Source organism: Oncorhynchus mykiss, chromosome 5, assembly GCF_057628025.1.
Source record: "Oncorhynchus mykiss isolate SJ-2025 chromosome 5, ASM5762802v1, whole genome shotgun sequence".
NCBI classification, from domain to species: domain Eukaryota; kingdom Metazoa; phylum Chordata; class Actinopteri; order Salmoniformes; family Salmonidae; genus Oncorhynchus; species Oncorhynchus mykiss.
In genome coordinates, this window is record NC_143026.1 from 33,499,306 (window position 1) to 33,521,944 (window position 22,639).

Genomic DNA, 22,639 nt, shown 5'->3' on the forward strand with positions numbered 1-22,639 from the left:
CCTGACTGATGTCTTGAGATGTTGCTTCAATATATCCACATAATTTTCCTACCTCATAATGCCATCTATTTTGTGAAATGCACCAGTCCCTCCTGCAGCAAAGCACCACCACAACATGATGCTGCCACCCCCGTGCTTCACGGTTGGGATGATGTTCTTCGGCTTGCAAGCCTCCCCCTTTTTCCTTCAAACATAACGATGGTCATTATAGCTAAACAGTTATTTTTTTGTTTCATCAGACCAGACAACATTTCTCCAAAAAGTATGATATTTGTCCCCATGTGCAGTTGCAAACCGTAGTCTGGCTTTTTTATGGCGGTTTTGGAGCAGTGGCTTCTTCCTTGCTGAGCGGTCTTTCAGGGTATGTCTATATAGGACTCGTTTTACTGTGGATATAGATACCTTTGTACCTGTTTTTTCCATAATCTTCATAAGGTCCTTTGCTGTTGTTCTTGGATTGATTTGCACTTCTCGCACCAAAGTACGTTCATCTCTAGGAGACAGATCGCGTCTCCTTCCTGAGCGGTATGACGGCTGCGTGGTCCCATGGTGTTTATACAACCTGTCTACGATATTGGTTCCCAATTGGGAATCAACCCTCCCACGTTCAGCTGAAACGGTGGCGCATGGAACGCAAAAATATTCTTAAAAATATTTAACCTCCACACATTAACAAGTCCAATAGCTCAAATGAAAGATAAACACCTTGTTCATCTAGCCAGCAAGTCAGATTTCTAAAATGTTTTACGGCGAAAACATAGCACATATATATGTAAAACCACCACCAGACACAGCTCATTTGAATAGCCAAAACATGCAATCAACAAACGCAGGATTAAAAAATAAATCGCTCACTAACCTTTTGAAAATCTTCATCAGATGACAGTAATATGACATGTTACACAGTACATTTTTTTTTTTCAATAATATGCCATTTATATCCATAAATGTCCATTTACAGTGAGTTCACGTTCAGAAATTACTCAAAAATGCCCGCAGGAAATCTAGGTAGCGCGGCAAGATAATGTAAATAGACATCATAAACTTTGACTAAATATACATGTTCTACATATAGTTAGAAAGATACACTGCTTCTTTATGCAACCGCTTTGTTAGATTTATTTTTAACGTTACAGAAATCGCACACTATTCTATATGCTGAGACGGCGCTCAGTTCCAAGCTACATTTCTACGTAATGTTGGAGTCAACAGAAAGACAGATTTAAGCATAAATATTCCCTTACATTCGATGGTCTTCGTTCAGAATGTTCTGGAAGGCTTCATACTTACCCAATACATCGTTTGGTTTCAAGTCTTGCGTCTTTGTATTAGCTACTGCTAATAACATCAGCTGAAATGCACCCAAAACGTCCTCTGGTCCGGAAAAGTTGCGCATCAAAACTTCAAAATTACATATTATATGTCGACTAAACAGGTCAAACTAAGTGCAGAAGCAAGCTTTATGATGTTTTAGACACGCAAAACAAACTTCAATTCAATCGGCCATCGTCTGCCCTTCTCTTGAGTGCTGGAACAAAGGAATGGCTGGGACCAATTCGCGCCCCTACGCACAGCCTATTCTCTCGTGGCACGCACTAATTTCACTCCCATAGGGTCAATTCTCGATTTGAACGATTCAAAGCTCTACTGAAAGAGGACATCTAGCGGAAGAGAACATAACTGGTTGGGAAGGGTGGGGGCCATGACGTCAAAGTTGCTCCAACTTTCATGGCCACAAAAACTAGTTTGGAAGAATGCCTGCCCTGTGAGTTCTGCTATACTTACAGACATAATTCCAACGGTTTTAGAATCTTTAGAGTGTTTTCTATCCAATAATAATTTGTATTTGCATATATTAGCAATTTTTGACAGATTTTTTTTTCAGTTTACTAGGGGTACCCAATCTCTCCAAAGGGGGCATATGTCTGCCATATCCTTAACAGGTTGTACTATTGTTTGTACAGATGAACGTGGTACCTTCATGCTTTTTGAAATTGCTCCCAAGGTTGAACCAGACTTGTGGAGGTCTAAAAAAAAATTCGAAGGTCTTGGCTGAATTCTTTTGATTTTCCCATGATGTCAAGCAAAGAAGCACTGAATTTGAAGGTAGGCCTTGAAATATATCCACAGGTACACCTCCAACTGACTCAAATGTTGTCAATTAGCCTATCAGAAGTTTCTAAAGCTATGACATCATTCAACTTAGTGCATGGAAACGTCTAGCCCACTGTGATTGTGATACAGTGAATTAAGTGAAATAATCTGTCTGTAAACAATTGTTGGAAAAATTACTTGTGTCATGCACAAAGTAGATGTCCTAACCGACTTGCCAAAATTATAGTTTGTTAACAAGACATTTGTGGAGTGGTTGAAAAATGAGTTTTAATGACTCCAACCTAAGTGTATGTAAACTTCTGATTTCAACTGTAAGTCTCCAACTTAAGTGATTTTTGCAATTCGTTCCAGTCATTGGCAGCAGAGAACTGGAAGGAAAGGCGGCCAAAAGAGGTGTTGGCGTCTGGGATGACCAGTGAAATATACCTGCTGGAGCATGTGCTATGAATGGGTGTTGCTATGGTGACCAGTGAGCTGAGAAGGCGGAGCTATACCTAGCAAAGACTTATAGATGACCTGGAGCCAGTGGGATTGGCGACGAATATGTAGCGAGGACCAGCCAACGAGAGCTAACAGGTCACAGTGGTGGGTAGTATATGGGGCTTTGGTGACAAAACGGATGGCACTGTGATCGACTGCATCCAATTTGCTAAGTAGAGTGTTATTTTGCAATTTTGCAAGTGACATCGCAGAAATCAAGGATCAGTAGGATAGTAAGTTTTACGAGGGTAAGTTTGGCAGCATGAGTGAAGGAGGCTTTGTTGTGAAATAGGAAGCCGATTCTAGATTTAACTTTGGATTGGAGATGCTTAATGTGGAAACTTCTAACCCACTGTGATTGTGATACAGTGAATTATAGCTTTGGTGTAAGCAGAGTTTACAGTCTAGCCAGACATCTAGGTATTTATAGTTGTCCACATATTCTAAGTCAGAACCGTCCAGAGTAGTGATTCTAGTCAGGCAGGCAGGTGCGGGCAGCGATCAGTTGAAGAGCATGCATTTCGTTTTACTAGCATTTAAGAACAGTTGGAGGCCACGGAAGAAGTAATGTATGGCGTTGAAGCTCTTTTGGAGGGTTGTTAACACAGTGTCTAAAGAAGGGCCAGAAGTATACAGAATGGTGTCATTTGCGTAGAGGTTGATCAAAGAATCACCCGCAGCAAGAGCGACATCATTGATATATACAGAGAAAAGAGTCAGCCCGAGAATTTAACCCTGTGGCACCCTCATAGAAACAACCAGAGGTCCGGACAACAGGACCTCTAATTGGACACACTGAACTCTGTCTAAGAACTAGTTAATGAACCAGGCGGGGTAGTCATTTGGGAAACCAAGGCTGTTGAGTCTGCCGATAAGAATACAGTGATTGACAGAGTCGAAAGCCTTGGTCAGGTGGATGAAGACGGCTGCACAGTACAGTCTTTTATCGATGGCAGTTATGATATCGTTTAAGACCTTGAGCGTGGCTGAGGTGTACCCGTGACAAGCTCGGAAACCAGATTGCATAGCGGACCTGGCCTCCACAATCATCCAATCTCAACCCAACTGAGATGGTTTGGGATGAGTTGGACCGCAGAGTAAAGGAAAAGCAGCCAACAAGTGCTCAGCATATGTGGGAACTCCTTCAAGACTGTTGGAAAAGCATTCCAGGTGAAGCTGGTTGAGAGAATGCCAAGTGTGTGCAAAGCTGTCATCAAGGCAAAGGGTGGCTACTTTGAAGAATCTCAAATATAAAATGTATTTTGATTTGTTTAACACTTTTTTGGTTACCTCATGATTCCATATGTGTTATTTCATAGCTTTGGTGTCTTCACTATTATTCTACAAAGTAGTTCATAGTCTCTATAAAGAATAGGTAGGTGTATCCAAACTTTTGACTAGTACTGTATGGGATAGCGTCTCTCAAATATTACATTATTTATCGACGTGCAATACTAATATTTATACTGTTAATGCCCACTGGGCACAGACGTCAGTTCAACGTCTAGTTTTGATGTACATTTGATTGAGTTGTCAACTAACGTAAATTCAATGTGCAATCAACAAAACATTTCACCATGTCATTGGATTTAGGTTAAGTTGGGTAACAAAAACATGAAATATCTTTATGTTGATGACTCTTTGCAAATCCAATTGAATTCCACGTTGATTCAACGTCATCACATTGATTTTTGGGGTAGAAATGATGTGGGAACAGAACAACAGTTTTTGCCCATTGAGTATCAGTATCAGTATCACAAACGGATCTGTATAGTATTTGTAGAAATAGTACACTAAGTAGCTAGATAAGTAACTATTGTATTAGTAAATCTGGCCTTTACTGATAGTATTCTCCTACCTTCCCCAATACCGGAGTTAAGCAACACTCCCCAGGAGAACCACATGGCTGACGACAAGGTGAGGGCATCTTCTTCTTCTTCTTCACTGTTTACTTTAAACCTCCCAAACGGGCTAGAGAGAGAGCAGGATATGAAGTGAGACATACACAAGCAGACAGAGACGAAATCCCTGGCAACCCCAGACAAGGAGAGTCTGTGAGTGGCAAAGCAAGAGCAAGATAGAGCACAGAAAGAGAAGGCCAGATGAACAGAACAGTGGAATGACTGGAGCCAGTCTTCACCTCTGTCCCCTCGACCCCAGTGAGAGAAGATCTGGAGAGGTCTGGAGCATAAGCAGAGGTAGAGTATGTCACACACACACAAACACAAATACACACAAATACACACACACACACACACACACACACACACACACACACACACACACACACACACACACACACACACACACACACACACACACACACACGGATCCCCTTGTACCTGAACCGGTCTAGTAGGTAAAGCATCACCGCCACCACATGCACCGAAAGACCCACCAGCAGCCACAGTGTGCTCTGAAACGGCTGCATGAACGAGTCCAGTGTACTGCGAGGGATTTCCTGTAACACACAGCACCAACAGTCATTCACTAACCACTTGCAGTCTACTACCACCCCATCTGCAATGAGGACTATATCAGGTGTAGTCTGGATACATTTTCAATTCACACTCTTCATACATTTTGGGGGGAATTTGGGAACATACCTTTTTAACGAGGATGGTTAGGCCTTGGTACTTAAAAGGTTTGGAGAATTCGATGTACTGGGCTCGTTCGTTGTTTATCGTCAGCGGGGCAACAATCATATCTGCCAGACCCCCCAGGAGCTCTCCCATCATGCCATTCCACTCTTTCTTGTTGCTGTTGTTCACCTGTGGTACGTGGGCGTCAAGGGTTAACAACTAACCCAACATGACAATGAATTTCAGAATGTAGTGTCTTTTATCAGAAACAGAAACAACAAATGAGCCCTCTCTTAAAACCCTTTGTGCCTTTAACCCAAATTAATATTAGCAGAAATGGTCTAAATGGTATTTTCTAGCTCAGAGACGTGGTAACTGAGCTTGGCTCTCCAGAGAAGCTCCATTCAGCTCATCTTGCTTGTTCGGTAGATCCTGACAGATCAGCGTGGGTCTCACTCTCACCACCTACTTGTCCCTCTAACACGGAGCTAAAGTCCCCAATGTAGTCGGACCCTAGGTTTCCATGGCTCTCTCGGACTGCTTTTAGTTAGTGATTTAGGGAAAGTTAGTGATTATGTCAAACAAAACCATTTTTGTGAGTTCAGTAACATACTGTAAGATGATTCTGTGTAATTTTCTAAACGTTACAAATGCATGAACTTAATTCAAAAAGCACATCTCCGAGATAGGAGATATGATTTGCTTCATAACTTAACATAATAAAATCTAATATAAATGTATGTAAATAGACAATCGTTGGTCAATACATTTTGGGCCAGTGAGGTTTTCTATCTAGAGTGAACTCTGAGTATCTATAGGAACTGACCCGCTCCTGTGTTCCAAATTTCCCATCAGCCACCAGGTGCACCTCATAGGTAAAGTTCATGGTTCCGGCCAACTTGATAAGTAGATCGATACAGAATCCATAACAACATTGAGGTACAATTGGACGTCCTGTAACCAACCAGCAGAGGGTTGCAAGTTACAATCAATCTGGAGGAAATCCCTCTCTTTCTTTTTCAATATTTTTGAATAACACCAGACATGCCCAAACAGTACACACACACACTGTTCAACCAAAATCACACATACAATAACATAGCTTCACACATGTTCACTGCAAACAGACTTCACACACTAAACACAGGCTGGCACATGCCCACACTGTTTGCAAACATTAACACACACACACACACACACACACATAAACACACACACACACACACCAATATGCCAACAATCACACAAAGGCACACTCAGCTACATGCATACATATATAGATACCTACTGTATATATATGTATGCATTTCCAGTTGGTACTTAGCGGGCGTAGTAAAAGCACAGTGATATCTTAAACGTCCCTGCTGTGTTACCTGGGATGGTCTCATTTGGTCCAGTGCAGATCACCTTTTTAATATCTGCCACTCCATTTAAGGTTTTTTCCTCCTTGCAGGTTCCATCCTGCTCAGTGGGTTTCACATACACAAAGGGCTCCTGGTGTATGGTCACTATCTATAACAGAAGGGAGAGAACGCTGTTTATCACACAGTGGGCTTTAGCTCACACTGACCCTGAGGGAGCTCTACATCACCAACCCTCCGGACAACAACCCCTCCTCAAGGAACACATAAAACACACACACACATACCCATGGTAGAAATGATGGCGAGAGAGAAAAAGAGATAGAAGGATAGAGAAAGAATCCTGCGCAGACCCATTACATTGAAGATTCTGTAAGATATAAAGCATTGCTTTACTTTACATATACAGTGCATTCGGAAAGTATTCAGACCCCTTGACTTTTTCCACATATTGTTACGTTACAGCCTTATTCTAAAATACATATATTTTTTACTCCTCATCAATCTACACATAATACCCTATAATGACAAAGCAAAAACAGGTTTTCAGGATTTTTGCAAATGTATTAAAAACAAAAAACTGAAATACCTTATTTGGATAAGTATTCAGACCCTTTTTTTATGAGACTCAAAATTGAGCTCAGGTGAATCCTCTTCCCATTGATCATCCTTGAGATGTTTCTATAACTTGATTGCAGTCCATCTGGGGTAAATTCAATTGATTGGGCATGGTTTGGAAAGGCACACACTTGTCTATATAAGGTCCCACAGTTTACAGTGCATGTCTGAGCAAAATACATGAGGTCGGAGGAATTGTCCGTAGAGCTCCAAGACAGGATTGCACAGATCTGGGGAAAGGTATGCCGCATTGAAGGTCCCCAAGAACACAGTGGCCTCCATCATTCTTAAATGGAAGAAGTTTGGAACCACCAATACTCTTCCACCCAGCCAAACTGAGTAATCGGGGGAGAAGGGCGTTGGTCAGAGAGGTGACCAAGAACCCGATGGTCACTCTGACAGAGCTCGAGAGTTCCTCTGTGAAGATGGGAGAACCTTCCAGAAGGACAACCGTCTCTGCAGCACTCCACCAATCAGGACCTCAGACTGGGGCAAAGGTTCACCTTCCAACAGGACAACGACCCTAAGCACACAGCCAAGACAACGCAGGAGTGGCTTCGGGACAAGCCTCTGAATGTCCTTGAGTGGCCCAGCCAGAGCCCGGACTTGAACCTGATCTGGCATGGGAGAAACTCCCCAAATACAGGTGTGCCAAGCTTGTAGTGTCATACCCAAGAGGACTCAAAGCTGTAACCGCTGCCAAAGGTGCTTCAACAAAGTACTGAGTACAGGGTCTGAATACTTATGTAAATGTGATACTTTAGACATTTTCAAACATTTCTAATAATCTGTTTTTGCTTTGTCATTTGTCATTGTGTATAGATTGATTAGGGGGGGGGGGAACAATTTAATACATTTTTGAATAAGGCTGTAACGTAACAAAATGTGGAAAAAGTCAAGGGGTCTGAATAGTTTCTGAGTGCACTGTATATCGTGAACATCATTGTTTGAGGAGGGTGAAATGCGGTACCTTTAGTCTTGTGGACATCTGAAAGCCCCGCGGTTTCTCTGTCTCTCCCCCCGGCCAGATGATCTTCCTCTGATTATTCATCACCACCTACAGGGTCATGACACCACGATTAGAGGAGTGTTGACATAATGTGTGGAGCTGATGAGGCCCAAACACAAGGGAGTCCAATACGAAAGAGTCAGCTGCTTTAGCTACAGCTTAGCATTTAGCTAATAAAACCACTGCTTTCTAATTACCATGCGTACTGCTTAATAGAGAGCTGTAATAGCAAAAGATAGGAAGATCACAGTAGAAATAGCGAGAATGACTTTTGCAGTAAAGTTACCTGTGTTCCATTGTAAATCCCGACTTGAATGAGTCGACTCTTCTGGTAGTTGAGAATGCTGTAGTGAGCGTACTTCCTGTCGCCATCGTCATTGAACTCCACACGTCCAGTGAGGCCCTCTGGGTACTTTGATGACATCAGAACCCTGAGACAGAGAAATTAAAGTAAATGTGAGTGTGATAGTGTAGGGAAATAGACAGAGTGAGAAAGTGTGTGTGTGTATGTGTGTGTATGTGTGTACGTGTGTGTCTTCCTGAATTACAATATATCATGACTTTATAAATATACCTTTTGAAGAGGGGCCCGGTTTTCCAGATGTTGGTGTTTCCCACACAGCCTCTGGGCGGCTCCGTGATGTTCTCCTTCTCAAAGAGCTCCTGGATGGACTGAGCCACCACTGCCACTGCGTCGTTGATGTGGGCCGACTCGTTCTTGCCGTTGATGAGCTGGAGGCCGATGAGACCTGCTCACATCACGCCAACAGCAGCACAAAGCCAATCAGTGACCTGCTAGGCTACCAACCACTCGGATTCTTTTGCAATACACACAATAAAAACGTATAGGAACCTCATGTTCAGCCATCCTGAGAAAAGGTCCAACCGCAAGTTTCGATCCAGCACCACGCTCTCTGTTGCTCTATTTGTAAAAGCAATTTTAATCATCCAGTACTGGAACAAACAAGCACTGGATGTCTTTGAACCATGACCTTCATCATGATCAAAATAGATTTTAGCTGATTTTCTTTTTATTCCTTTCTGAGAAGAGGCAACATCATCAGAGAGGAATGGATTCATATTTTGAGGTTGTTAGTGAACTTTTCCCAGCATGAAAAAAAGAGTACCTTGAAGTTGGATCGATTCAATTCTATCACCCATTTTATAGGGGTTAGGTTGGAAAATACCACAATCAGAAAGCTATAGTGTATGTGAGGGACCAAACAAACTTACATCAACTATATTAGAGAATTGATATACAAATCACATCAACAATCCAACTTCAGCTAAGTCTTTTCATTGCATTTGGTCCGGTAGTCTTACAGACTCTTGAAAGAAGCCACAGAGGTGAGTTTAAGACAGCAACAGGTGCTGAGACATGGACATGACTAGGGTTGCAATGGGGGGAGGGGGGGGGGTATATTGGTATATTACTAGTTCACCAGTAAACTACCAGAATTGCAGTATCTTTCAAGGATTTTATGTAATCTATCAGAAGACATCTAGTGGCCCTTTTGGGTACTTCCGATTACCACAATCGTCTGTAATTATCTCTGGCTCTCTCTCTCTGGCCTTATCGCATGTAAAATACACTATATGACCAAAAGTCTATGGACACCTGCTCGTCAAACATTTAATTCCAAAATCATGGGCATTAATATGGAGCTGGTCCCCCCCTTTGCTACTATAACAGCATCCACTCTTATTGGGTTGCTTTCCACTAGATGTTGGAACATTTCTGCGGGGACTTGCTTCCATTCAGCCACAAGAGCATTAGAGAGGTCGGGCACTGATGTTGGGCGATTAGGCCTTGCTCGCAGTCGGAGTTCCAATTCATCCCAATGGTGTTCGATGGGGTTGAGGTCAGGGCTCTGTGCAGACCAGTCAAGTTCTTTCACACCGAGCTCGACAAACCATTTCTGTATGGACCTCGCTTTGTGCACAAAGCATTGTCATGCAAACCATTATTCCTCCTTCACCAAACATTACAGTTGGCACTCTGCATTGGGGCAAGTAGCATTCTCCTGGCATTCGCCACAACCAGATTTGTCCATCGAACTGCCAGATGGTGAAGCATGATTCATCACTCCAGAGAACGCATTTCTACTGCTCCAGAGTCCAATGGCAGCGAGCTTTACATCCCTCCAGCTGGCACTTGGCATTGTGCATGGTGATCTTAGGCCTGTGTGCGGCATCTCGGCCATGGAAACCAATTTTGTGAAGCTCCCAACGAACAGGTCTTGTGCTGACATTGCTCCCAGATGCAGTTTGGAACTCGGTAGTGAGTGTTGCATCCGAGGAAAGATGATTTTTATGCGCTACTTGCTTCAGGACTCGGTGGTCCGGTTCTGTAAGCTTGTGTGGCTTAACATTTCGAGGTTGAGCCATTGTTGTTCCTAGACATTTCCACTTCACATTAACAACGTTTACAGTTGCCCGGGCAGCTCTATCAGGTCAGAAATTTGATGAACTAACTTGTTGGAAAGGTGGCATCCTATGATGAAGCTCTTCAGTAAGGCCATTCTACTGCGAATGTTTCTCTATGGAGATTGCATGAATGTGTGCTTGATTTTATACACCTGTCAGCAACAGGTGTGGCTGAAATAAACGAATCCACTCATTTGAAGGGGTGACCACATACTTTGTATATATATACTGTTTATGAAATAATTCAAATAGATGATTTTAAAATAAAAAATAAAATGACAAAGCTGTAAATCATCTTAAATATAAACCATCAACTTAGTGAATACAATTGGTGTATAATATGAAGGTTTCAGCATGAAATATTCTTTATACACTTATTTTACTTTGTCAATATGTATATTTATTGTGAATGTTTTGGCGTCAAACTGGTGGCAGTCAATAGTTGGAAGAGTTGCACGGTAATTAATGCCATTGTTGATTAGATGCTTTTTTCGTTATTAAGTATATTTTCTCTTGAACCATATGGTCTATCTACTAGAAAGTAATGGAGAAATTACCAAAGTTACGATAGATTGCCATAGATTTTCTGTTAATTACAAAAATGACTGAAGATTCCTGTAACTTTGGTAAATTACAGGTAGCTTTGCAACCCTAGACATTACTGGCGAATAATTTTCTGGAGAGGTCTGAGCATTGTCTTACGTCAGATAGCGCTACTTACCGTCTCTGCACCGGTTGACGAGCGTTATGTAGGAGTGACACCACCTAACGTAAGACAATGGGGGTAGGGGGTGTTGGAGTGCCTGGGGTTGACGCTTACGTTTGTGACCACAAAGTGACATATTACGTGAGACTTGTGCAGACTCCGGGACATAAGCAAGACCGTTGTAGCTTACCATTCTATTTCAGTTACACTTCAATGTGGGGGTTGAAAAACTCCCTTTATAAACTCATGAGAACCAAGCTATTAATATGTCAGGATAGTACAATAAAGGCAGCGCGGGAAGCTTTGGATAACCCAACATATCTTTTTAAGAAACTCACTGTATGTACGGGTTAACCTATCAATAGTTATGACTATAGATAAAGAAATAGGTTCAGAGATACAGGACCTAACACTGTATCTTAAGAGCTTATAGTGTAAACTACTGTGACTCATTTAAAACCTTTAAACATATCAAATGCTTAAACGTTTAAATGCTTAACACTCAACAAATGATCACACATGATACATTGTTCGTAAAACAATGAATCCTTCGTCTATGGTTGTCTCCCTAATCATAGAGGTTAAATAAAGGTGACTCCAGAAAAAATCCAGCGTTATGAAGTGTTTTCCGAGTGGCTGTTGGGTAGCAGCGTACGGTACGTACCATCTGGTGCCTCACTCAGGGCTTTACCCGACATCTCCCGCTCTCCCACCAGCCACACGTAACCCGAGCCCGTCATGTTGAGGAAACGGGCAGCCTTGTAAACTGCAGCAGCGTCCTCTTCACTGAAAACAGAGATGTTAAGTGACACAGGCGTGGTTACTTATCTTTCATCTAAACGCAAATCATTGCAGTAAATCACTACTGTGTGATATCATGCCAGCATTTAGCAGTAAAAGTATGTAAAAAAGTGTCACTGTAAATCCAGTTGTGTTCTAATTAGGAGCCGGGAAAAGGACTTATGATCATTTTAGGTTAAGGATCGTGATCAGAATGAACTAGATTCAGTAGTAGAGGCAGGTCAGCTATGATGGGAGGGGACTGATGAGACAAATGGGAGGTGCTGTAGTCTCACCTGGCGGAGAGGATGATGACACGAGCCTCCAGCTCTTTGGCCTCCAGAAGCAGAGCAGTTAAGTTAGTCTCCTGGCTGAACTGGAGGACTTTCTCTGCCTGTGATCGGGGCACAAAATAAGTCAAGCCAGCTACTTACCCCCACCTCAGAAACCACGCTGTCTCTTTACCTGTGTTAGGTTTTGTTGATTTTTGTTGAAAAAGAGAGAGAGGAAAAAAGGAAAGCGATCCATGGAAATCGGCTCAACTAAAAAAAAGCTTTGAGGGGAAAAAAACGTTTGCATTTTTCGCATGCAAACTGAGGGTTATCAAGGCTCCAAAGAAGGACGTGCATGTTAGATAGGGGGGAGAAGAAGGTCAATGCAACCAGTAACTAAAAACAGGTGAAGGGGAGTGAGGGGAACCTTTCCCCCAACCAAAAACGGTTGAAAACTAGAGGTGCTACAAAACAGGAGGGAGTAGTAATCTGGGAAAGTGTTTTGTCCCACACTACCGGATCTCCACAAAGGAATAAACTTGCAATATTTTTTTGTTTGGTTTAGAACATGCATTCCTTTAGTTGAAGGAAAAAAAGTAATATGATAGAAGCGGAGCGCTGTTCATTTCTTTATTTTTTTTACGGAAAATTATAGTCTTTCCATAACAAAACCATTCTTCTGTGAAATCATAGGAATAATGCCTCAAAGTAAAAAGAAACACGTGCTTCCAAGATAGGGGCATTTCTGGGTCGGCTGGTGACTGCTTGGGCTGGTTTCTAGTTGCTACGTTTGAAAAGTTGGTGGGCGGCGTGCATTGACCATGCAAATATACCTTAGGTCCTCGCTTGTTGTCATAGGACAGTTGGTCGAGGTTTTCATAGTTCCTTTTTTTATTCTGATGAGTAATGTGCACAGAGAAAATATGCAGACACAGAAGAATATTATAAACAGTTGAAAATGGATCGCAGTAAAGCATTCCAACAAATCTCCAACTTTTCTGCTTCAAATTGGGATCCCTTGGGGCTTGCAAAAAACATCAATGACAGCCGATTGACCACTAGCAATCCTATTTACTGCTATGTCATATGCCCTTATTCACCACCTTTCAAATACAAGCCAAGACCCTTAAACCATCGTCCAGCATTGGACCAGAAACAGTCATACTCTCTGTACAACAATTAGATTGAGAGGTCTATGTTCCAGATCAAAGCAATCCCAACACGTAAAAAGTCTGATTCTGCAAACTAATGCCCCTAAGGTTCTCTCCATTTTGAATTCCACTCTGCTCCTGTATATTGTGAAAGGAGTCACAAGGCAGTCTCTTTGCCTTAGGGAGCCATTTCGCAGTTAAACATAGCATCTTCTGCTTGATAGACCTGCCTACCCTGATGCCTGAACTCTCAGCTCAGACCGTTGGGAGGCAGAGCGCTCTGGGTCTACGTCCTCCGCTACCCAAATGCTACAGTGACTCTGACACATTGGTTCATTATACTGCCTGACAAGCAAATCTGAAGTAAATCCCATTTCCTCCATTGTATTCACACTTCTTTGAAAGGAATAAAGAACAGTTTTGCCTCAAATGTAATCTGAGGTTGTTGTGGTCAGCGCTGCTCTGTAAAACACGGCTTCCCTTTCCAAATGTTGCATGATAATGTCTTGTGTCATGGTCAGTGCACACTCATGAATCATAACATTGCAAAACAAGCATTAATCAAACTGGGACTACGGTCCTTATTTAGAATATAAATCAACTCATCTTGTAGGTAGCCTAGCGGTTAAAAGCGTTGGGCCAGTAACCAAAAGGTTGCTGGTTTGAATCCCTGAGCCGACTAGGTGAAAACTCTGCCTGTGCACTTGAGCAAGGCACTTATGCCTAATTGATCAGGTAAGTGGCTCTGGATAACCGTGTCTGCTAAATGACTTTAAAGTAAAAACCCAAATGGATTTTTCTCTAGCCCTCCACCACCTTGCAGCTAACTCTGTGTGGCATTATAATGCCTAGGCAACAAACAAAAAATGTCTAGATGACTGCCATTGTTTTCACCAAGGATTTCCTCTCTGACTGCCCTATTTTTGCTTATTCAGTCTAGTATGATATTGTATGTTGTGTCACTAATGTTAGTATTCTAACTGAATCCATTACAGCTAGAAGAGTCTCTCTACCAGCTGTGCTAGAGAACCCCATCAAATTGTCTCTGTGGCTTGTCACAGCAGCACAGCATATAAACCTGCAAAGACCTACAGTGTGAATAGTCTGCACGATACAGAATATAAAATGTGAATAACTAGAATATTTCTCATTAAGGAGGAAATGACACATCTCCCTAAATGTGACAAACATTCTGCCAGCCTGGCTAGCTGAGTAATTTCTTACAACCAATGATAAAATCACAGTCCAAGCTTTTAACTGTGGGAACACAGATACTGCCTTACATCGTCATATCGTAGTGTCTACCATATCAAGGTTTCTGTGACATTGATAGATTCCTTCAATCTGGTAACTGTAAATCTATCCAATCTCTGTTTATGGCAGTATATAAGAGAGAGAGAGATAGTCTAGGGCGGACAAGATGGATTCCAGGAAGGAAGGAACAAGGAGCTATCAGTTAACCAACTATTCTTTCATCTACAGTAATGTAGGTCTTTACCATAGACAATACCACTCCACAGGTAAAGTCATACATACGATTCAATTAAGTCATAATCCTTAATAACAAGATGATTTATCGACATAAACTATACTTAGTAACTCCTAATCAATCTTGATCATGTCTGAGTAACTGATTAACCACAACGTGTTTAAAATGTCCCATCTCCCTTTGGTGTGGATTATCATGAGCATGTGTCAAATGAACCATTTCATCAGCCTCTGATTAAATTACTCTTCAAATCAGGACTCATTTCACTCCGTCACACAATTACAGGAAGGAGTCCCTGAAGAGAACACGCATTAATTACAAACAGCCTTAACTACATCTTGAGGTGAAACATACTAAATGTATGTTCAACGATGTGTTAATTGTTCCTTCTCTTTTCCTTCAGGGAACATGATCACCGGTCTGTTTGAGGCTTTAGGTGGATCAGCACATTTATTAATGAGCTAGCTACATTCCAAGTAACACAGCCTCAGAGCCAGAGGTGACTATGGGCTAAAATTATGCTCATGGTTACAACATTTATGTGTGTCATTTCACTTGCATGGTCTCACAGTCCATTATCTGACAAGGACAAGGACCTTGCCGGCAGGCAAAACTAATGGATGCTGGTGTGAATCCCTGAGCCGACTAGGTGAAAAATATGTTGATGTGCCCTTGAGCAGTTAGGTGCTCCTGTACGTTGCTCCTGTACGTTGCTCCTGTACGTTGCTCCTGTAAGTGTCTGCTAAAGGATGTACATATAGTAAAACTAAAGATATGTCTCTCAGACAGTGTCTCAGGACAATCTGATATACTGCATGTCAACCATGCAACACTTTATGAAAGGAGATGATCTCCTTTCCTTACACACGTAAGATCACAACACAAATATACATGAAGGATCTCTGGACCATCATTATGTTTGAGAGTCATTGATGTTTTGCAACGCCCCAGGTTAAAGTGTGCTATTTGGCTCCCGTTGTGGATTGGCACAGGAGAATTTGACTATGGTGAAAAGCAACATGAGATGAGTAAAAGATGTACTCAGATCAGACCACATTAGACGCTGTAGATGTCTCTAGCATTTTGATGTTAGCCAATGTTTACACAATGGTCAGTGAGAAATGTGTTCACACAAAATAAAGGAAAACAGTTACATATAGTACATAGAAGGCCTTTGAGAGTTAAACAAAGACTACACACACACACACACACACAGTCACACGCACTAGGGGTCCTGCGAGCCCGAGCATCTCACCTTTGTTTCCCTCTCCTCCAGTAGGGTCTCCAGTCTCTTCTGCGCGGCCCGCCCCTCGTGGTCATCGCTGACAATCAGGATGATGTGGTTCCATCGAAACTCTCGCATCATGTCGAACCACACGTGAGCCTGGTGGGAGTACGGGGGGACAGTCCGCAGAAAGGACAAGTGGATACTCTGAGGAGAAAGAAAATGAAGAAGAATGAGTGAGAGGAAGTTACTTGCTAGTCATTCACAGTTTTGGTGACATTTTTAACATATTCATAAGGCCTTACATTAGCTATTTTGGCAGCTAGCCAAGTAGTGGAGTAGAATAGGTCTCTCTTATCGGTTTCCATTCCCAGGGACCTCTCCATCATTTCCCCCTCCCCCTTCTCTCTCTCTCTCTTCTCCCTCCCTCCTCTCTCTCTCTCTCTGTCTCCCTTTCTCTCTCTTCTCACTCTCTCTCTTTCTCTCTTTCTCTGTCTATCCCATCTTTCTTCTTCCCCTCTCTATCTCTTACTCTCTCTCTTCTCACTCCCTACCTCCCTCCCTCTCTCTCTCTTTTTAATTTCTCACCTTGTCGGAGTAGATGGACATGCGCGTGGTGAGGCCCACCACAGGGATGCGGTAGAAGCCTGCGGTGTATGACACAGGCGTGGGGGTGAGGTGGTCATTGGACTGGGGAGGATGACTCACCAGGATGGCATACACCTGCAGACACAAGTATGGGAATGAAAGATAACCACACTTCCTGTACAGAGAGTTGAAAGGATAAAAAAAAGTGTATGGAATATTGATTCATCATTGCGACATGGAAATGTCATATCAGCTTTCTCCTCTTAAACCATCCTCATTTAGCAATATGACTGCTAAGTAGATAGATATTTATTTGGCTCAAAGCTGAATGGCACTCTACAAACATCTTTTTACTGCGCAACTGTATATCAATTCTTAGATTAATAGGATTCTTGAAAATGGAACATTGATCCAACTGAGGCAGAAAAAAACCATGCAGGCATGATGGTTTAGTGCGTGCAGCCCGTATGGTTGGGCCTCAAATGAGGTCTTCCATCCAGAGAGTGCTTCCAGGCATCTACCATCAGTCATTGACCCTCTCATTGAGTCTCTCACATGGTTAGATCTCCATCTATGCAGTTACCAGACACGGTTTCCTGCATTTGACATGTAGAATACTGACACGTTTCTCATTCCTGAAGCCCTCTGTGATGATGAATGGAACTCAGATGTTGTGGAACGAAGGGAGATATGTTTGTAACGTAACAATTTCTGTCAATTACAATCATTACAATGAAGAGGACCAGGGACACGGTCTGCGTGTGTGTGTTTGTGTGTGTTTGCGTGTGTGTGTCTGTGTGTGTTTGCGTGTGTGTGTCTGTGTGGGTTTGCGTGTGCGTCTGTGTGTGAAAGAGAGTGTGAGAATTTGAAAGAGAGATGGGGGAGACGGTGTTCCACACCTCAGCTCTCTTCACAACATGATATTGCTGCTTTCCAAAGCAACGTAAAGCTTAATGTGAATGTGATGGACCAGGATTTTAGTAATGTGTTTCAGTGTTGGAACAACTCTCAAAGGGATAACATCACAATACATAACTTATGAATGTTGTTTTCATTGCTAGGATTAAATTGCAAAAGTTGTATTCACATGTCCTGAGCAATAGCTATAATGACCTAAAGAAGAATCGCACTTCAAGTGAAAAAGCCAGTTATTCTTTCCAGTCTTTCCAATTGCATACCATACACTCATGTGCCTAACCAATACAACATCAGTCTGCATTAATCTCTAGCAATGAACATGAACCAAACAGTTAAAACTATCAATTTCAAATGACCAAATCTTAATTTGACATAATACAAACTAAACGCCCTTCTCTCCTAATAAGGTTGGTGACATAAGGTCAGACCAGCCAGACATGCACCACAACTGCTACCCCCCAAATGCTTTGATGCAGTGGGCCGTTACGCATGCGGCAATGTCAGCGGTGAAAATAAAAACAGTAAAACAATTTCATTGTTAAAAGGGATACTTGACAGATTCTGGCATTTAATCTCTTGTTGTCAGATGAACTCGTGGATACATTTAAAAGAAAAATTAGCTGTAGTTTTACAAACCAATGCTAACACATTGAGCTAACGCTAGTTAGCATTGGCTCGTGAAAGTCCTGCTAATTTCCTTCATACTGCACACAGAGAAATAAAACTGGTATCCCACGAGTCCATCTGACTCTGGGTAAATTGAACAAGGGTCTAAATGCCAGAACCTCGCAGTATACCTGATGAGTCACTGATTTCACTCTTGGTTAGTTAGTTCATTTCAGTGGATTTGCAGCTGTGCACACTGAAGTGGAGTTGGCCTCTCATCCCCCACAAATCTGTGTTTTTGACCCTTAGCTTTTTAGCTAAAAGCTAAATAGATTTTCCATTTCTAACTGCTATCATAAAATAATAACTTTTGGATGTGATTTAGGCCTGGATTCAATCACATCAAGCATTAATTGGCAATAGCAGACACCCCCATAGCTGTCAAAATGGTGAGCAGCTGCTCTTGCAATCATTGTCGTGAGGCCACACCCGCCTCACTCATGTTAGAAGTTCAGAATGAGAAAGTGTAGGCAATATAGAAATAATTACGCTCAAATTTAAAAATAATTAAACAAAATTAGGAGAATTTCTATCATCCTAATCAGTGTAATCCAGTGTTCGAACATGTAAACAAGACTGCATGGGATTTCTGTTAATGCACCTCCTTGCAGCCAATGGCAATGTCTGCTTTAGATGTAATGCCAGGAGCTGCTTGTGGATTTGACAATGCAGTTCCACCTCTTAATACCACCAAAACAACTGCTATGCCGATGTCGTTAAAGCATATCTGATTGAATTGGTTATATTAACCCTTGAATACGTAGCTTTGTCTGGCTAATAAGATACAGATATGGGGATAGAGATTTGGCCACGTCCAACAGACCATTTTCAGGCCATTTACTTTTCATGTTAGGCCACAAGTTCAGGTTTGGTAGTTACTCATTACATAGTCTACTGTTTATGTAACAACGTCATATGCATATCTGACATATAATTTCATTTCAGCTTCCATTTTCTTTCGGAAGCTCGATGGTAATACCAGAGGTGACGGATCTCTGAAAAGGACGCAGTTTCATAGTATTGTTATCATAGCCTAAAGGGCTAGGCTCTAAGAGATATTGTGAGAGCAACGACATTGCTGTATTGATTATTAAAATTGTGTAACAAATTACACGTTTCGTTTAGGAAAATATATAAAATGCAGTCAGCTCAATCTGGCACAGTGTTTCACAGGCAGGCATTGAGGTTATAATCAGCATTGTCTGTTTATTGCAAATTAAGTGGTCACTGATCACAATATATCGATCTCATCTGCCCTATTACTCACGTCAGCCAGTTCACTTGAAACAGACACAGGATGATGCTGCATCACACTAAAAAGGACGATTCATTTCCCTCCCAATAGTGTGCATAGGCCTCATACTAATTTGCACAGCTTAAATATAGTAGGCTTCATAATCATTTTAGCCTTATAAATGGTTCTGATTGATATGATGGACATTTTGCATAGAATAGATGGCTAAATGACTCATCTAATTAGGCAATTAATCATTTAACACCCATGCAGGGACATGCAGGGACAACGGATCCCTCCTGAGATACCTGGTTAGAGATGAGGTCCTCGCAGACGGAGAGAGCCATCTGGATAGCGTTGGGTTTGTGCGTTACGGAGATGGCGGTCAACTTGAATTTATCTCTCCCGTAGATCTGATTCGCCTGGGTCACCGCATCCTTAAAGACTTGCTCGTACCTCTTCTGACTCAGGACTGCTCCGATGTTCACTATCTTCGGTTCGCAGCCGCCCCGCGCACAGGAGCACGAGAGGAACACCGCCAGCAGAAACAGACGCATCGTGTGAACGATCAAACCGCACAGAGGACCCCGGTTGCGTCTCTCCCTCGTGTTGGCGGGTCGGTTTTCCCGGCTTCTGAACTGCACGGTTCACCCGGTTAAAAAGACTGGAACCACCGTCCGTCCCCCTAGACAGTGTGGAAAATCTGGACAGCTGATTTATGGGAAATGCGGAGGAATGTTCATGGTCAGGACCTCAACCGCTGTTGGATTATCTTCGTAATTGTCAGCAGCCTTTCTTCAAACATTTTGATTTTCTTTGTCAATTTCCACCATTTTCTTTTTTCCAATGTCGATAGAAACGAGTCAGAGCATATTTTGCGGTGTATGCGTTTTCCTTTATGCGCTGTGTATCGCTCTCCCGGTCCTCCGTGGGCTCTGTGCGGGGCTTTGCTGTGAAGTGATTATCAGACTGATGCGACGCTTGGGGCTGCGGCTGTCCTTGGTGCTGACAGCTGTGCCCGCGCAGTGGTGCGCGCTTCCGCCGTCTACCTTTTGATTTTGCGTTGACCTTATGCTGCTAGAATGAAAAGTAAATAAAACAAATGAAGCTAATCACAGAACATAAATGTATCTTGTTTTCAACATCTCATCAATTATGTTATTCATTATAGGACACGCATCTTAGATTATGAATAGGGGATCAATGACAATCAAGAAAGCATTTGTGTGTCAGAACAAAAATAATTGAAAATAATTGATGAAAATTGACACCTCAATAATCCAGTGACCCAGATGATTCCAATATGTGATTTTTTTTCTCCAACCGCATTGCTACAGCGCACCGAGTAGATGGACCCGAGCCTGCATGCTCATTGCGCTGAAATGGGTCGCCGGTCTCAGTTGAACTGGCTCGCACTGTAAATCAACATAATTCCACATACCCAGGTGGACCAGGACCACCCATTTTAGGTTACACCTCCCCCCTTTAAATCCAAACATCCAATCAATTATGTAACCATGTTATCCATATTTCAACCTTGCAAATCTTGCAAACCTCCAACGCTCCAACATAACCACAGTACTTTTATGACGCTTGTCTACTGCAAGTCCCTGACATGGGGAAATATAGAGATAAAAATGCCTGAATAATTTATTGAGTTGTATCTAAAATTAGTGTCGAATAAACTATTTTATCTTGACTAATTCCAAAAGTGTGACATGAATGTGTCGTTTTATCTAATTTGTATTGACAGATGTCTATACTTGCTAGATGTTTTGTCCGATTGTGGAGTCGGGTAATGTCATTTGAAATGTCTGAATGGAGAGAGGGAACCAAGTGTCCAAGTAACCATGTGAGGCACAATAATATCCGTCTTGCTAAGCAAATTTTCAACCATCCTGGTAACCTAGGAAACAAGCCTCTCTCTCTCCACAGTGTTACATTTCAGAAAATTCATATTACCTAACACATTTACTGAACATAAAATACCTTATGGCACAGCTATTACTTTTATGCACATCACACTGGAAAACTGATCAAGCATAGTAGCCTAGCCTAGGTTCATTTAGACAAAATGCCATTGCAATTGGAATGTAGGCCTGCCAATAGCCTATCATATTTCTGCCCACATTAAACCCCACATGTTTCCCAGACAAATCTGATGTTTCTGGGTTAACTAGCCTACAGTGAGGGAAAAAAAGATTTTCCCTCATTAAAATGCAAATCAATTTATTAAATATTTGACATGCCTTTTTCTGCATTTGTTTGTTGTTATTCTGTCTCTCACTGTTCAAATAAACCTACCATTAAAATTATAGACGGATCATTTCTTTGTCAGTGGGAAAACGTACAAAATCAGCAGAGGATCAAATACTTTTTTCCCTCACTGTATAAGGTCAATCAGGGTTGTAAAAGGGATGGGCTGTTTATAAACGAGATGATTAGTGGTTAAATCTAATCTGTTTTATCTCCTTTAATCAATAGTCAATGAATTTTTCATTTAGCAGGAAATAATCTGTGAGCCCTGTTGTGTGTTTGGCAAATGTAAATGTCATGTGCACATATATTTTCAAATGAAAGAGACATTTTGGAAATGAGGTCACAATTGATCAAACTGTCTACTGAATTATAAATTACGAACGCAGAGATGGCCCTCTATGAGAGGCACACAAATAGGCTAGAGATGATATACAGTGCCTTCAGAAAGTATTCAAACTCCTTGACTTTTTCCACATTTTGTTAGGTCACAGCCTTATTCTATTAAATTGTTTTATCCCTCATCAATCTACATACAATACCCCATAATGACAAAGCAAAAACATTTTTTTAGACATTTCTGCTAATTGATATATATAAAAAAAACGTAAATATCACTAACATAAGTATTCAGACTCTTTACTCAGTACTTTGTTGAAGCACTTTTGGCAGCAATTACTGCCTCGAGTCTTCTTGGGTATGATGCTACAAGCATGACACATCTGTATTTGGGGAGTTTCTCTCATTCTTCTCTGCAGATCG

At 41.8% G+C, this 22,639-nt stretch overlaps 1 protein-coding gene across 9 annotated transcripts in view; it reads right to left on the minus strand.

Annotated features, from left to right (window-relative positions):
* grin1a (glutamate ionotropic receptor NMDA type subunit 1a) overlaps positions 1-21,796 on the minus strand; it is a 39,805-nt gene extending 18,009 nt beyond the window's left edge. For 5 of the 9 annotated variants that reach the window (XM_090234548.1, XM_021602515.3, XM_090234545.1 and 2 more), the window contains exons 1-14: positions 19,930-21,796; positions 16,804-16,938; positions 16,246-16,422; positions 13,184-13,246; positions 12,375-12,472; positions 11,963-12,084; positions 8,740-8,914; positions 8,452-8,596; positions 8,127-8,213; positions 6,551-6,689; positions 6,004-6,131; positions 5,202-5,366; positions 4,938-5,056; positions 4,454-4,566 (exon numbers count right to left, since the gene is read on the minus strand). In XM_090234548.1, the coding sequence (XP_090090674.1) occupies positions 4,454-4,566; positions 4,938-5,056; positions 5,202-5,366; positions 6,004-6,131; positions 6,551-6,689; positions 8,127-8,213; positions 8,452-8,596; positions 8,740-8,914; positions 11,963-12,084; positions 12,375-12,472; positions 13,184-13,246; positions 16,246-16,422; positions 16,804-16,938; positions 19,930-20,178 (1,915 nt within the window). In that variant the 5' untranslated portion in view covers positions 20,179-21,796. The remainder of the gene's footprint in view (positions 1-4,453; positions 4,567-4,937; positions 5,057-5,201; positions 5,367-6,003; positions 6,132-6,550; positions 6,690-8,126; positions 8,214-8,451; positions 8,597-8,739; positions 8,915-11,962; positions 12,085-12,374; positions 12,473-13,183; positions 13,247-16,245; positions 16,423-16,803; positions 16,939-19,929) is intronic. The other 4 variants (XM_090234550.1, XM_021602517.3, XM_090234549.1 and 1 more) reach the window with 1 other exon arrangement.
* Between the last annotated feature and the right edge of the window lie 843 nt (positions 21,797-22,639).